Source organism: Misgurnus anguillicaudatus, chromosome 4, assembly GCF_027580225.2.
Source record: "Misgurnus anguillicaudatus chromosome 4, ASM2758022v2, whole genome shotgun sequence".
NCBI classification, from domain to species: Eukaryota; Metazoa; Chordata; class Actinopteri; order Cypriniformes; family Cobitidae; genus Misgurnus; species Misgurnus anguillicaudatus.
In genome coordinates this window covers 37435106-37450598 of record NC_073340.2, presented here as the reverse complement: position 1 = coordinate 37450598, position 15493 = coordinate 37435106, and the positions used below count along the sequence as shown (strand labels likewise).

The following is a 15493-nucleotide window of genomic DNA, read 5'->3' as shown; positions in this document are numbered from 1 at the left end:
TTTACAGTAAGTTATCTACAGGACACAGATGCTTGTGCTTATTTCCATTAATATCAAATGAAAGCTATAAAGGGTGATAAGAAGCTGTCAGAGATTATTCAAAGCGAACAATCTTAAAGTTATAAAAATATAAAAGTAAAGAATTCACAGTCAGTCTCCATGATCATGTAACCTCATGTAACCAAACAGCTGAAGGTAATAAAGATGCTTTTTATCAGATAGAAAACAAATATTTGATGATAAGGATTCCCCCTAAACAAAAGAAGTGATTAAACATTATCTTCACCTCATTTGACATCTTTACACACAATCTACTGTGATATTGTCACACACAGGGACCGGTTACATAAAAATAACCGGTAAGTTAACCCATTACCTGCCGTGGTCCCGTGAGCGGTTTACTTCAATATTTATCATGTACATTTTCATTGACTGTCTAAACTCTAAACTTTAGTTAGGGATAATCAGTCTTATATTTCGGATTGTCTACATTTTTATGCAAAGGTCTTTAAACAGTTATGATCAGTTTTAAAGAAAATAAAAAAAAGACTGACTAGTAAGACTGGTCTAAACCGTTTATGCACCCAGACAGACAACTGAGAAGCATCATGTTAAATATTTTTGTGCAATTCAATGCAATGAGAAATCCAAACAATCTAATAGTCCATGGAATGTTCAATAATTTTACATTTTATATCCTATTGTGTCATACATTTATTAAATTTTGATTATTGTAAACTTTCTGCAGTCAGCCCATCAGTAGATGTCACAGACTAACAGGCTGGCCTCATGAGAAACCGATATAAAGATAATACAGTTATATCCAAATCAACAGAAAATCCATGATGTTGTCATAAATAATTCAATGATTAATTGATTCAAAATTAACAGAATAAGAATGTTAAAAAAAACAACAACAATACAAATAGTTACATACAACATCACAAAATATGTCAACTTTGTCTGCATTTATTCTCTGTGGTAAAGTGACCTACAGCGCCATCTTGTGTGCTTTATTTAAACAGCAATTATATTTTTTGCCGTTTCATAATCCGGAGGGTGCAGCCTACAAAGGTCGTATATCTAGGCTGCATACGTCATCAAGACAATATTAATTTACAATATTAACAATTAGAAATGTAACTAATATTCATAGTTAGTCGTAAATTGTTGTAACATACTTGTGTGACATGCTCTGTTAACTTAAATAAACCAGGCTTGATGACATAGCCTCTGGAGGCTGCAGCCTTCCGATTGAGAAACGACCATTATTACACTAAAAATCATGTAAGACGTCATTTTGTAAGACGTGATTTTCTTATGTCAAACAATATAGAATCACATGATACACTAAAATGGTTGTTTTGGCAAATGCTACTTGTATAACGTTAGTTCAAATAAATATATCTAACCAATAGATATATAAAATATGGAATTCTAATACATTTATTGTATTTGTATATCCTATAACAGCGTCAAGTGTCCGTGCAGTTATCAGAGTTTAATAGTTTTTTTTTCGGTTGATTTTTTTAAAAACTTTTTTATTGGGATTTCAAATGTACATAAATAAACTACAAGTGTCAAAGGCAGACACATTGCACCATAAACATTAACAGTTCAAATACGAAAATACAAAGAAATGAATTAAATAATATAATGAATGAAAATAAATAAATAAAATGAATTAAAGAAGGGAAATAAATAACTAATGGTAAAAATAAATAATACTTTTTAATAATTTTAAATAATCAGAGTTTAATAGTCCCGTTATGTACACGTCATCATTCCTCGCCTCATGTCATTGATAGAAAAGAGAAACTGCTGGAAGGGCCGAATGTCAAGTTGAAAGTCTTTACCTGGGCGGGTTTACTGGCCCGGTAGTTGTAAATACAATATATATAAATATAAATATAGTTGTAGTTTCCGGGTATCGATCTTATAAATTAATTAATTTATCTGACTATCTAGAATAATACAAAAACCGTCTTGATATATGAATGAGTCTCAATGAAATATTAGCTGATTGGGCCGCCGCGCGCCCCTGCAGGAAGAGCTCGTGCGCGTCTCATGAGAAACAGTTACTAACTAGCAACACTCGCCGCTCAATGCTGCTGTCTCGGTGTGTTTTTCACATCTTCTGGCGTTTTTACGTTCCTCGGTATGGAAGTAAATAAAGATGAAGCAGAGAGGTGTATCGAGATCGCACTCCGGGCGCTGGAGAGCTCGCAGCCGAAGAGAGCGCGCCGGTTCCTGGAAAAAGCGCAGCGGCTTTTCCCGACGCGAAGAGCGCAGGGTGAGCGCACTGATCCCGGGATCACACAGGCCTCTATAGCACTGACTCACAGAGCTTATCTCAAGCGCATTAATGCTTATATTAGCTGTGCATTCATATAGAGAGAATCAGATAACGTGTCTGTGGAAATGCTGTATCGTTATATAATTAATGAAACGCATGTATATAACATTAGTGGTTATGTGTGTGTGCTTCACAGCTGATGTAACTCTTGTATCAGATCTGATTTAGTTGTTATTTTAATCTGCAAGTGTATCAAAAATGTTGCATATGTTCCCCATGAGGCCAAATTGTAGCACCATTGGTAGATCTTTGCCCTAGCAACACAAATGTCATGGGTTTGATCCTCAGGGAACACACATACTGAAATGATGTACTGCTCAAAGGGGACATATTATGAAAATCTGACTTTTAAGTGCTATAATTTGGTCCCCAGTGCTTCTATCAACCTAGAAAATGTGAAAACTTTTGGTAACGCTTTGGTAAACCATTCTCTGCAAGCATGTGAAAAAATAGGTAATTGAAATTTGGCTCCCCTTGTGATGTCATAAGGGGATCTTGTTATAATAATACCACCCCTTAATCTGCACTATCCAACCACGACAGCACTGCCATTTAGTGCAGAAAGAGAAAATACATGACAGCACAATTCAGTGAGTTTCAATATCAATAAACCACCATTATGGTGTGTCTTGTCCCCTTTAAATGCATTGTACCTGTCTTTGGATAAAAGCATCTGCCAAATGCATAAATGTAAAGATGCTGCATGTTACCACTAAGACTCAGACATCATTTATCAATGATGTCATCTGTGTGCTTTGAAGTTGACGAGTACTGAGATGCATATTGTGACACATTTAATGTTCTTAGAGTTGCTGGAGAGTCTGAATCAGGAAGGTGAGAGCAGATCACAGAGCAGCCCTACAGATGCTGCTGATGGTACAGAAGCACGTCAGCGCTGTTCTGGGGTCAGCAGTAATGGCACAACACCTGGAGACAAGAGCGCAGACTCCAAACCTTACACATCTGAGCAGGCTGAAGCTGTCCGAAGGTGTGGACTGTGATTTATTTCCACTCGAATGAATGTTGATCACTTGTTGACAAAAATGATGAACGCATTTCATTTGATGTGTGTTAGCATTTCATTTAAAAACTTGCATTTATTTAATCTTTTTAATAAGTGTTGCAATAGTTTACATGTGTCAAAGCAGTCAGTCCAGCAGCAAAATAATTGTTTTACCTCGATTACCTCTAAATTGAAAATAAAATGGATTAATTGCACAGCCCATACTACTTGTTTTCTTGCATGTTTGTTGTTAGTTTGTCCGGTTTCAGTTTTTGGCTAATAAAAGCATGATTTTATTAGGAATTTGGCAGAAATGTTGACAGAATGAAACGATGATCATTTTACTTCAACATGTACCTAAAAAAGGAATAAAAAAAACTGATCTTGAAGTGTTCTCTTAATTTTTCAGCGTCTGTATAAGAGATTTTGTTTTTGTGTCAGAATAAAGCAATGCAAGAACTACTATGAGATTCTTGGAGTACAGAAAGAAGCTTCAGACGAGGATCTTAAGAAAGCTTACAGAAAACTGGCATTAAAGTTTCACCCTGATAAGAATCATGCCCCGGGGGCAACAGAGGCATTTAAAGGTACGGCGAGCTGCTTTTCAATACATTTAATGTGTTACTCTGCACTGCCTTTATTTACACTGAAAATATATGAAGGGTTATTCTTTATTTAGTTTTTTGAGAAAATACATTAAAGGTTAGTTTTTGTTCACAATTGTTTACTTGCCTATCTTGTGATTGTTGTATAATTGTGCTGTAGCCATTGGAAACGCTTATGCCGTTTTATCTAATGTGGAAAAGAGGAGACGCTATGATCAGTTTGGAGAAGAGAAAAGCAACACGGGCAGATCCAGCAATGCAAACACACACTATGAAGCTGACATCTCACCTGAAGATCTCTTTAATATGTTCTTCGGAGGAGGCTTTCCTACCAGTGAGTGACTGTGTGTGTGTGTGCGTGTGCATGTGCGTGTGTGTGTGTGTGCGTGTGCGTGTGTGTGTGTGCGCGAGTCTAAAAGTAACTTTATTCATGAAAAGACCTGATAATGAGTTCATTGGATGTAAATGAATGTTTTGTTTCTATCAGGTAATGGTCATCATATGTACAGTAATGGAAGAATGCGCTTCAATCATAATCAGGGCGAGCGTGGAGAACACAGAGGGGTGAGAAACATCTCGAGGACATCAGTTTTGACACATTATGTTTTTATCAACATGACTGTAGAGGGCAGCAGTGAGATGATTGTGAACAGAGGACTTATAAAGGTGTGTGTGTTTTAGGGTGGTCTTGCTCTTCTCATGCAGTTGATGCCCATCCTCATTCTGGTCATTGTGTCAGCATTGAGTCAGATGATGGTGACAAATCCTCCGTATAGTCTGAGCTTCAGACCGTCAGTCCTCAGTCTGTCTCTCTCATTATTTCTCTCTCATGCATACATCATAAAAAAGAAAGCCATTGATCAGGCGTAAAGTTAATTTCAGCAGGTGACCTCCTATATTGAACAGGTTAGATTTATTAAAGCACTTCAGAACATAAATCGTGTCTCATTTCAAAGCTGCATCCTTCAAAGGGCGCATTTATCAGCATGCGTCATTAAAAAGCAACCAGGTCACTTCATATACCACCTTCAAATGCGATCTTCTTTCATGGGAATTTGGAGGATGCTTGAGGTGTATTTGTCATTGCTACAGATAATCACAATTATTTGCGTTGCCATGAGCAAACGTCATTTATTTGAAAAGAATGGAGGCAGTTGGACATTTAAGTGAAGATATCTTATAAGGTGATATTTCAGAAGACATGTGTACATGAATACATGTGTTTCAGGAACAGTGCTTTGTTAGCAAGGCAAGAAATAGTTAACATAATTTTTAGTGGTTGACCGATAAATAAAGCTATTTGGCCGATATAAGTAAGTGTACCCTTTTAAAGTACTTCAAACATATTTACCCTATAGACATAATTAATGTGGATCTGACATCTCACGGTACTGTTTGAATAAGTGTGTTGAACTAGTGTGGACACAACATACACTGTAAAATACTTTATGCTGCCTTAAAATTGTTTGGTGATTTACAAGTCATTTCAACTTACTATTATTTATCTTGACTAGAGATGAGTTGTTATAACTACAGGTGAGTTGTTATAACTTTAAAAAAATAAGTTGACTTTTCTCAACTATATTTTATAAGTTGTGACAACCCATCTCTGTTGACATGACTTGTAAATCTGAGTTGATTTAACAAAATTTTTTAAGGCAGCAAAGTATTTTTTACAGTGTAACGTCATGATAAAAAGTGAATAATGATTGGTCATTTTACTGTCTGTCAGACTTTACATTGAGTGACACAGAGTGTCTTTTCATTGCAAACAACACATTTAACTAATAGAGAAATTTACTGGCCGATTGCAAAGATTTCTCGGTCGATGCTGATAGAAAAGAATCCAATTATCTGCTGATATATCGGCCTATCACTAATAATTTCATAAAAATGTCATTCCTAATTATTTAGATACATGAAATTAAATGAAATAATTACAATATTTTGGTTAACTAACATTTTTAAGACAATGTTCATTTATCATGCACATTCTTACTATATTACAGGAAAAAATACTGCATAAAACTATTTATAATATTTCTAAATAATCCAATATTTATAAAAAATAACAATGACTAAAGAAAATTTTATATAAACACGTTCTCATTTGACTCTTTATAGAAACCATTTTTCATTTGTTAGACAGATGCGAGAGTGAACAGATGCTGTAAATGTGTTGGCATAGCAACATGATGCTTCCTGTTTCTTTTGCCATCAATTCTAGTTCAGGACTTTCCACAGGACGTAAATCAGATGCACATTTGAAGGACATAACTTCATAAATGAGAGCACTTTACATTTGAGAGCAATGAAGGGGATGATATTTCCTAAATAATAGCTTCATTGTAGTTTGTTTCTCACACAGTAGCTTCAAAGGACTTGAGTCATATAGTTTTAATGATATTTTAATGGTGTTTATTCCTCATGTGAAGGTAAGTTGTTTGTGTTTTAGAGAGAGGATTGTTGTATCGTGCACGGTATTTCAGTGACAGTGATTTGTACCAGCGGGAACAGAGAATGGGAACATCGAGCTGTCCTGCTGTATGAAGGATGTCTCATTTAATTTTAGTTGAGGACTTTCCACAGAACACTCCTAAATCAGATGCACCTCCGAAGGACATAACTTAATAAATGAGAGCACTTTTGTCAGATGATGCTGAAGGTGTATCAGGTTTTGATCGTGACATGAACACTAATGCTGATGCCAGCATACCCAAACAAAGCAAATACTAAAGCTTTATATGTCTCCACTTCTGTTTGAGACAAAGATTTTCGTATATTGCTTGAGTATTGATCCGCTCTTGTGCCGATTCTGCACGTGAAGATCTTGTGGTAGGACGCTGGTCTGTTCAGGGTCAATGTGATGGCACCATAGGAGATCAATAACAGTGCTGGTTACACGATCGTAGCCGGTCCGGACCTGTTGGGTCACAGTTCAACAGATGAACATGCGTGTGTGTGATGTGTTTCTCTGACTGTATCGGTTGTTTTCATTTTAATGTGTTTGAATTTAAATGAACCCATATGCTGTCTGAAGAAATGTGTCCACTCCTCGGTACAGCAGATGCTTTCTGTCAATCATGTGAGGTCTCATCTGATTGGTGGATTGTCTGTGGAGTCGCTCTGCTGGTGACCTCTCAACCTTTAACCCTGAATTATTCCTTTTAAAGTCAAATCACCTGAGGTCTGAATGGACAGTTGTGGTCAGCGGTGTCTTCATACTTTGTGCGCATGAAGCTTGTGACCTCTGACCTCTACACTTTAAGCCTGACCTGCTATCAGACAAGAACATTGTCATTCAGTGTCTGTTTGCTAAAGCTTATCATTTCTCACCCAGTGAACAATAAAAATAAACACTGTAGCAATAGGCAGTATTTAAGCAATAAGGTACAAGAGGCTGTGCTGGATCATGAAAAAGTCGTGCCTGAAGGAGGGGCGTTATTTCACCATACAGCACAGCCTCCAATACCTCCATGCTTTCATAAAACAGCAAAAATATGCATCAACACAACTTTCATGAAGTTAAATCACTAAACGTCTTCTTTCTGCTGGATAAAATAGTTGTGAAGTGATACACAGAATCATTGAGAACAGCGCTTATAGATGTGTGTTATCATAAATAATTATTGACCAATCAGAATCAAGAACTGAAACGAACTCTTTTATAAAAGTATTGGGTATCAGGCCAAGTCCAAAGTCATAATGATGAGTTGTCACAAAAGTACAAATCTAATGTTTCTTAATAGCTACATTTACATGCAACCAAAAACTCTGTCTGTAATCGTATTGATGGCTCAATCGGATTAAAAAGCCTTCATGTAAACACCTTCATCAATACGATTAAAGTTGATCAAATGCAAATTTGGATTGTATTGAAAGCGTTGGTGTGGTCCGACTTGTGTTCTGATCATTATTAGGAGAAAAGAATGAATGTAAACACCTGAATTGTAGTATTTTCTCAGTCGGATGCAAAAATAGCTTGTGTACATGCGCAGAACAGTTGTGCTTAAGTTCACGTCTTATATTTACCTTTTATTTACACATCACATGATTCTCATCACAGAAACATAGCAAGGCAATGGCTATACACATTATTAAGGGGTAATGGGGTCACATGCTGTACATTCTGTGGCGTTCATGTCTTAAATAAGGCAATAAAATAGTGTCGTGCCTTTGTGTTTTCTTTGCCTAGATCTGAAAACTTCTAAAGAACTACTTTCTCTAACTCAACTTTGTACATTTATTCAGAGATAAAGTGTGAACTCCACCGGAGATGCTGTGTGCTACGTTGCAAAGTCTTTTGCTTTTTTTACTTCATATTTGGGCTCCTTTTAACAAGTGTTTTTCTCTGCGGGTTAAAGATGAAAGGATTTAGTTTATTAGTTATTGGTATTTGGGCTGTGAAAGGTTATTGAGATGCTTTTGGACTAGTTTTAAATGTCCATTGAGCTGGTTTTCATACACGAATCTGGCAACCATGGCTGTGCACTTGCGCAGATGTTTGATTTGGATTATATAGAATGACATGAACCATAAACATTGCAATCTGATTAAAATGTTTGTTTACATGTAAACCGTATTGTTGTAACCTGCAATCGGATTGACACAATTTTGTGCATGTAAACATAGCCACTGTCATATCTGATCCATCTGATGTCTCTCTGGCACACGCAGGTCGGCAGGACACACACACAAGCGTGTGACTGAACATCTAGGCGTGACGTATTACGTGAACGAGCGCTTCAGTCAAGACTTCAGTGGATTAAGTGTGAAACAGGTGGAGAGCAGCGTGGAGGACGATTACATCTCCAACCTGAGAAACAACTGCTGGAAAGAGAAACAACAGAGTACGTAAACACTTTAACACTCAAATGATTTCAATGCATTTGAGTGAATGAGTCACATTTGTGTTTCCAAATTCATGTCTGGATTTGAATAAAAGTGTTTTGATTCATTCAGTAAAAGCTGGATCATACTGGATTTGAACTGAATCAGCATTCATCTTCCTGACCTGAAGTTACTGAGATATTTGACTCACATTCACACTCGCATATAGTCACGTTTAAACTTGGCATGTCAGGACGTGATGCGGCGTGTTTGACGTCAGTGAGGTCAAATGGTGTCATTTTGCCAGGGTATACCAATTACATTTGACAGCAATGAAGGGGAGGATATTTCCTAAATAAAAGCTTAATTGTAGTTTGTTTCTCACACAAAATAGCTTCACATGACTTAAGTCATATAGTTTTTATGATATTTTAATGTTTTTTTTTTTCGTTTTGTTGTTTGTTTGTGTTTTAGAGGAAGGATTGCTGTATCGTGCACGGTATTTCGGTGACAGTGATTTGTACCAGCGGGCACAGAGAATGGGAACACCGAGCTGTTCTCGGCTATCGGAGGTTCAGGCTTCTCTACATGGATAAAACTTTGTTATATCTGCACTACCTGGTGAGGGCGCTATATTTAACATATTACATTCAGCTGCTGGGTGCATCTCAATTCAGGGTCTGGATCCTTTTAAGGCCGGACTTTAAAGGCAAGGCTCGATATTTGAAGGCGGTAGCCTCTAAAGGCCACGAAACAAACTGAAACAAGGTGGTCTAGCCTGTGGGGGTCCCACTACGCTTGTCAGCGGGACACAATAGCTGACACCTATCAGACTTTTAAAAATATATATGGAGCCAGATTTTTTATTTTATTTTAACAAATATAACACACTGTTGCAGATTAAACTACCCAACAGTATGTAAAATTCACCAACCTTAGAAATATACAAAAGCAAAACGCTACACGCACAATATTGCAGCAATAATATTAATTCACATCACTTAAATATCATTTATAATAGTAAAACAGTCACAAGGACCTGGAATTTGCAAAATATACACTTTTATTTAACTACAGTTTTGAATGTTTATTGCGAATTACCCAGACGTCACAGGTGCCCATTGAATCTTGGGATATTCTGTGAAGGATCATCTATGGTTCCTTGGTTTCAGAGGAAAAAAGGCCACATTTGGGAGGCTTGTATGTGAAGGAGCCCTTGAATTAAGACAGCCTTCGTCGCGGCCCGTTGACATCATTTGCCTTCAAATACGGCTTTGAAAGGCCACAGCCCCTAAATTGGGATGCACCCATTAGTCTTAGTTGGATTTAACTCTTTCCCTGCCAATGATGAGTTTTTACGACAATGCATATTTCCGCTATTATGCACTAGGTGGTGCTCTTACACAACTTGTAAAACACTAAAGCATCCACTGATCCCAAAACAGTAAAAACTCTGTATGTTTTGATCATCACTGATCTCTTACAAAAGTCTGTTACAAAAATGCAATGATCTTAGCTTTTTGTTCAAAATTAGTTTTTTTTTGAAGAAACCTACCCATGTTTGAGAGGTGATTAAAGAGAACAAATAAAGATAGGATGAAAAGCAGATGGTCTGTTGTTTCATTTGATTTATTGTTTGTTTATATATTTAAAGAAGAACATTTTCTAGAAGGCCTTAAACTTTTGTAAAAATCATAAAAAATGCTGACTGGCAACTTTTTAAAAAACGCTGGCAGGGAAAGAGTTAATAAATGTCCAAATAATAACAAATAATGCATGTATTAACATTTCTTTTCTTTTCACTTGCAGGTTCCTAAAAACAATCTCTGGAATACATTCTTTTTGATGATTTATATTTATATCTTTGAGATTTATCTTTGCAGGGATTTTACGGATTAAATCGTCGAGTACCTGTAAATGTTAGGAGTTTAACTGCTGTACATGTAATATTTATTGAAGGATCACATAGGATTATTTATTTCATATGAAGTTTTATTTTCTACATGCCAGAGATGACACTGTTTTACTCTGAATACAAATAAAGATTTTAGGTGCTGCTGTCCTCTCTGTGGGTGGGTGTGAACTTTTCATTGGTAGTGTGAACCATATTTCACACGAAGAACGTCAGCTGACGTCAGACATCTGAATCATGCGCTTTGGCACGTTCGTAGCACTGAAGAAATGAACCTGTCAGCCAGCAAAACTTGAATTTAAAAGGCATGAATAGCTGAAGGCTAAACCTTCACTTAATATATTGATCAAAGTTATCAGTTAATCACATTGTCAGCAATCACTAAAGCAAGCTTGCAAAGATTATATTTTGACGTTTGTCATGACAAAAGACTTCTCTGTGAAGTTCCTCTGTGGATCTATACTGTACTGGTATCAATAAATGAAAATATTGTGAAATGTACTTTGCTTCAGGATCCAGATTTTATACTACTTCAAATCGTACTTTATCAAGTATTAACTCCTAAATGAAATTTTACACTCTAAAGATTACCAGGAATACATGACATGGGCTAAATCAACTTTACAAACAGCAGAGGTTTAATTTTAGCTGAGAATATTTGGGTTTCATTGTGGGTTTTGAGGATGAGGTCTTGGGTAAACCGTCCAGGTCGAAATCTGCTAAACTTAGACCAGAACATCAAGTTTTCTTATTAAAAATTAGGGCAGGTTATGTCACACCATTTTATCCTTTAAATTATATTTTTTATGTTCTTAATGTCCCCATCCAAACTGTTGGCCCAAGACACATTAAAACACACCAAGAATGGTTATTTTCTTCAAAAAATAATTTATTTTCTGCACTTTAAATGAAAAGTACAAAAAGTACACATTGTATTTGAATATCAAATAAATATGATGCATGGATATGCATTTAAAAACAACAAACATTGATTTGAACAAAGGGCATCCGGTCACATCCAGACACATTGTTGAATCGATCTGTGAGCTGGCACTTGCATGAAAGACAAATAATAAAAACAAAAATCACATGAAGTTTGCTACACGACTGCATGCAAAATAGCTGCCACATCTGGTTTCCATAAACCTGAGGTAAACGTTTCGTAAAAATAAAAAAACCCGTCTCAATGCAAACTGTTAGCAAAGTGCAACATCTGCATACCATACATACTGTATTACATAATCTTTTAGTCCTTTATGTACCCTATAACTGCATTTAAAAATGCCCTGCTGGAAGACTCGTAACTTACTGCTTTCAACAGTCACACAACTACAGTCCTCTCATGAGAAAGAACAAAACCGTTACATGAAATTTATATATATAAAAAAACTAGTCAGTCTCTCAGCATTCTTCAATCAGTAGTTCTTCAGAGCTGTACAGTTTTCTTTTAATAACTCGAAATCCAGTGCTGAGTTTAAGTGCATGTCTGAGCACAGGTGAGGCTGGAGATCTGCCCGTGAAAAGCCCCTGGATTTTAGGCCAGAGACCTTTGGAGTCCAGCCTGAGCACCAGAGTCAGATGAAAGGTAGGCACCAGGTAAGGGTCCACCGCTATCTGCCCCACGGCCTCACAGTTGTCCCCCTGCTCCACGCACAGGTCGATGAGCGCCCCTCGCAGGCCGCAGGGCTCGCTGACAGACAGATGGACCAGCTCCTGGCCAATGTGCTCCAGAAGTTTCTCAGGAATGAGAAGTTTGGAGCAGTGCAATACGCCGTCTTTAGCTTCGGTAAGGTTATCTGCGATGAGCTGGACCACATCTTTACAGAGAGCCTCCTCGCTCGGGTCAAAAAACATCTCGCTTTCTGACAAATCGGGCAAGGATATTGAACCTGTGAGAGAGGAACACCACCACATTAAAACCAAGAACAACATGCAAAATATTTAAAGATGCAATACTTTAAAAAGGTAGAGTAATGCTGTAGATCAGACTGTACCTGTATCAGACTGGTCATCTGTACTGCTTTGATTGTCTGAATCTGAGTCCAGGCTGTGGAGCTTCTGAAGCAGTCTGCTCCAGGACAAACGCTTGGATGAAGCATCAGATGTTGGGGTGGATGGAAGATTGGAGTCTTCAGACAAAATGCTGGAAATCAGATGTTCCTGCATTGTGTAAACTTGATGGCTCTAAAGTCACTGTAGAAGAAACAATACAGCTGTTATTAATGAGACATACAAAACAACAAGTCGGGTCAACAAAGAACTTCACTAAAAATATATATTTTACATTTTATTTTAATACATCAGATGATATTTCATTCATCGTACAAGCCTGATGATGATACTAAAGTAACATACATGACTCAAGTACGTGCATGTTCATTGATACATTGTTGCTTTGTCCTGCAAAATCTGAATGATCTTACGCATTAAAAACCTCGCAAACATCAAAATCGAGCTCTTACCTAAATCTTTGCTTGTAACTCCGCAGTGTCGCTTTAGATCCGATCAATTCAGTGCAGATTTATAGTCCTTAAACTAACAAAGACGTGCGTGATGAATGTAAGTGCAGCAGCTGTGTGTGAATGTGCAGAGGGCTCCGCAAAACACTGACGCAATGCTTTCAACTGCCGCTTATATACACACTGACGCTGGCCACGCCCCGTACACGTTACAGCCAATCGGCTTTTAGGTCACGTCTTCCGCGTCGCAAGTTCGCCTGGCAACACGTAGCGCAGTAAAGTGCAGTTTGCAGCTATTGTGTTTAGTGGAGGAGGAGGTGTGTAATTGTTTGCAGGCAGGACATGCAGCGGCACATCTCATCTCACGTACTGCTGCTTATTTCATTGAACTTTGGAGATTTGCATCTTGCAACGAAACATCAGTTGTGTGTATTGTGAAACAGTGAAACCGACTCATTGAGTACGTGCCCACCGCAACACAATGACTTTACTAAACAAACACAAATGCATTTACTTATGAAAATGATCTTTAGCCCCGCTTGACGTTTGCTAAATAAATAGTTGGCATAAACTAACTTGACTTTTAGGAAGTTGTTTGTGTGACATGATATGATGCAACTATTAAACCGTTTTGATTTGATTTGCAGTAAAACTATAGAAACTAAAAATGTACTCTTGGTCTCAATCGTTTTACCATGGTATTTAAGGTGAAACTAATATGGAACACAAATAGTAATCAATCTGAGGAAAAAGTTACTTGGTTAGTACACTTTTAGGCTACTATAACAAAACCATGGTTCATTTTTCTTATGGTTTCTTATTTTTCCATAGTTCATCTAGAAACTTTTTAGACTGCTAATCCTTTAGTTTTTTATTAAAGAAGAAACCACGTGATAAAACCACAAGTTAATGTGTCTCAGAAGAACTAGTGAAGAGAAAAACTTAACCATGATTTTACTACAGTAAAAAAAACATGGTTACCACAAAATAACTATGGTTTTGTAAACCTAAACCAGAACCACACTGTAAAAAAAGGCAGCACGAAGTTAAAACAACTTGGTTTTGCAAGTCAGTACAAAATACTATTTTAAGTTTTGACTTGTGACTAAACTCAGCTGTTGAAGCTCTTTAACTTAATTTTGTAAGCTCAAGCATAAAAATATATGTTGATTTGACAAAAATGCTGCATTTACAGTGGTTTTGCTAATAGTAATCAATACACCAAAAAACTGCTTACACTTTTACAACAAAAAAAAAAAAATCACGAGGAACCTAAAGCTACAACTTTATTCCTACACTTTTTATGAAATGCTTTCTCATTTGTAAATTGCTTTGGATAAAAACATAAGCTAAATGAATAAATGTAAATCTAAAACATCTTCTCTTATACACTTTAACATATGAAACACTGAAGTCCACATTTGGAAAACAAAGCTTTGGGTGTTTTCACACTTTATAAACTCAGACCAGTTTAAGGTGATCAACAAGTAGCCAATTCAAACTCATTGTGCTTTAAAGTTTACTTTAGATGGTTCAGTTTGTGTCCGATCAGTGAAAGTTTAGGAAGGGTTAAAGTTTTCCTTGTTTAGGATGAGGGCCTGGCTCTGGACAGAAGAGCGTTCAACACGAACCGGCACATTCCAGGCCTGACTTCACGTCTTCTGTTTGCTGGTAAAGGGTGTGGGGTCCTGAAGGATAAAATCCTGAACAACAGCCTGTAAACTCTTGCATATAAAGGCTTTAAGTTGCATGAATACACAAACCCTCTAAAGACATTAATAGACTAATATATACTCATTTAACAGCGATTTCTGTGTGAAACACACCAGGAGGGAAGTTAGGTCACAAACTTCATTTACTTCAGAGACGGCACAAGTGAAAGTTATAATGTGATGGTGTCTCTGTGATGTGTAAATGAAAATCAGCCACAATGGCCTAACACACACAGCAGGGACGTTAAACACTCACATTTTCTTTACAATATTTAAAATATAATGTTGACTGATAATGCATGACAAGAAGCATAGATGCTTGATTCAGAGTGCCTGCTCAATGCATAAATGTAAAGTTAATGTTGTTATGTGGTGTTGTGATTGGATCTCAAGTGAAAGTCATCTATGAACTGAAATGTTCTGCTGAACTACCACAGATCGTCTTACAGGATCATTTAGATCAAAAGCATTTGTGACTTTAACCCACTTTTAATGATCTTCAATGAAATGAGTTGGAAGATTTCCCAGGTTATAACTTAAAGCTGTTTTTCTTTTTGAACCTTTGACCACACAACAACTGTGAACAATAAAACATTTCTCCAGGACAAAACTTAAA

The 15493-nt window shown here is 36.9% G+C and overlaps 2 protein-coding genes across 2 annotated transcripts; one reads left to right on the top strand and one right to left on the bottom strand.

Moving 5' to 3' along the window:
* The first annotated feature begins 1903 nt into the window (after positions 1-1903).
* dnajb12b (DnaJ heat shock protein family (Hsp40) member B12b) lies at positions 1904-11791 on the top strand. Its single transcript, XM_055175608.2, has 9 exons — positions 1904-2293; positions 3164-3344; positions 3801-3946; positions 4125-4298; positions 4452-4528; positions 4646-4755; positions 8642-8814; positions 9269-9415; positions 10604-11791. The coding sequence occupies exons 1-8, from the start codon at positions 2161-2163 to the stop codon at positions 9388-9390; spliced, it is 1116 nt and encodes a 371-aa protein (XP_055031583.2). The 5' UTR covers positions 1904-2160; the 3' UTR covers positions 9391-9415; positions 10604-11791.
* Positions 11575-13330, bottom strand: ddit4 (DNA-damage-inducible transcript 4). Its single transcript, XM_055175609.2, has 3 exons — positions 13169-13330; positions 12701-12899; positions 11575-12595 (listed from the first exon to the last, which is right to left on the bottom strand). The coding sequence occupies exons 2-3, from the start codon at positions 12870-12872 to the stop codon at positions 12108-12110; spliced, it is 660 nt and encodes a 219-aa protein (XP_055031584.1). The 5' UTR covers positions 12873-12899; positions 13169-13330; the 3' UTR covers positions 11575-12107.
* Positions 13331-15493: the final 2163 nt, after the last annotated feature.

Excerpts from the sequence above, each read along its gene's own strand:
- dnajb12b (XM_055175608.2), top strand. The coding sequence starts at position 2,161 with ATGGAAGTAAATAAAGATGAAGCAGAGAGGTGTATCGAGATCGCACTC. Across the intron at positions 3,345-3,800 it reads CAGGCTGAAGCTGTCCGAAG|AATAAAGCAATGCAAGAACT; the intron begins GTGTGGACTGTG and ends TTTTTGTGTCAG. Across the intron at positions 4,529-4,645 it reads AGCGTGGAGAACACAGAGGG|GGTGGTCTTGCTCTTCTCAT; the intron begins GTGAGAAACATC and ends TGTGTGTTTTAG.
- ddit4 (XM_055175609.2), bottom strand. The coding sequence starts at position 12,872 with ATGCAGGAACATCTGATTTCCAGCATTTTGTCTGAAGACTCCAATCTT. Across the intron at positions 12,596-12,700 it reads AGATGACCAGTCTGATACAG|GTTCAATATCCTTGCCCGAT; the intron begins GTACAGTCTGAT and ends CCTCTCTCACAG.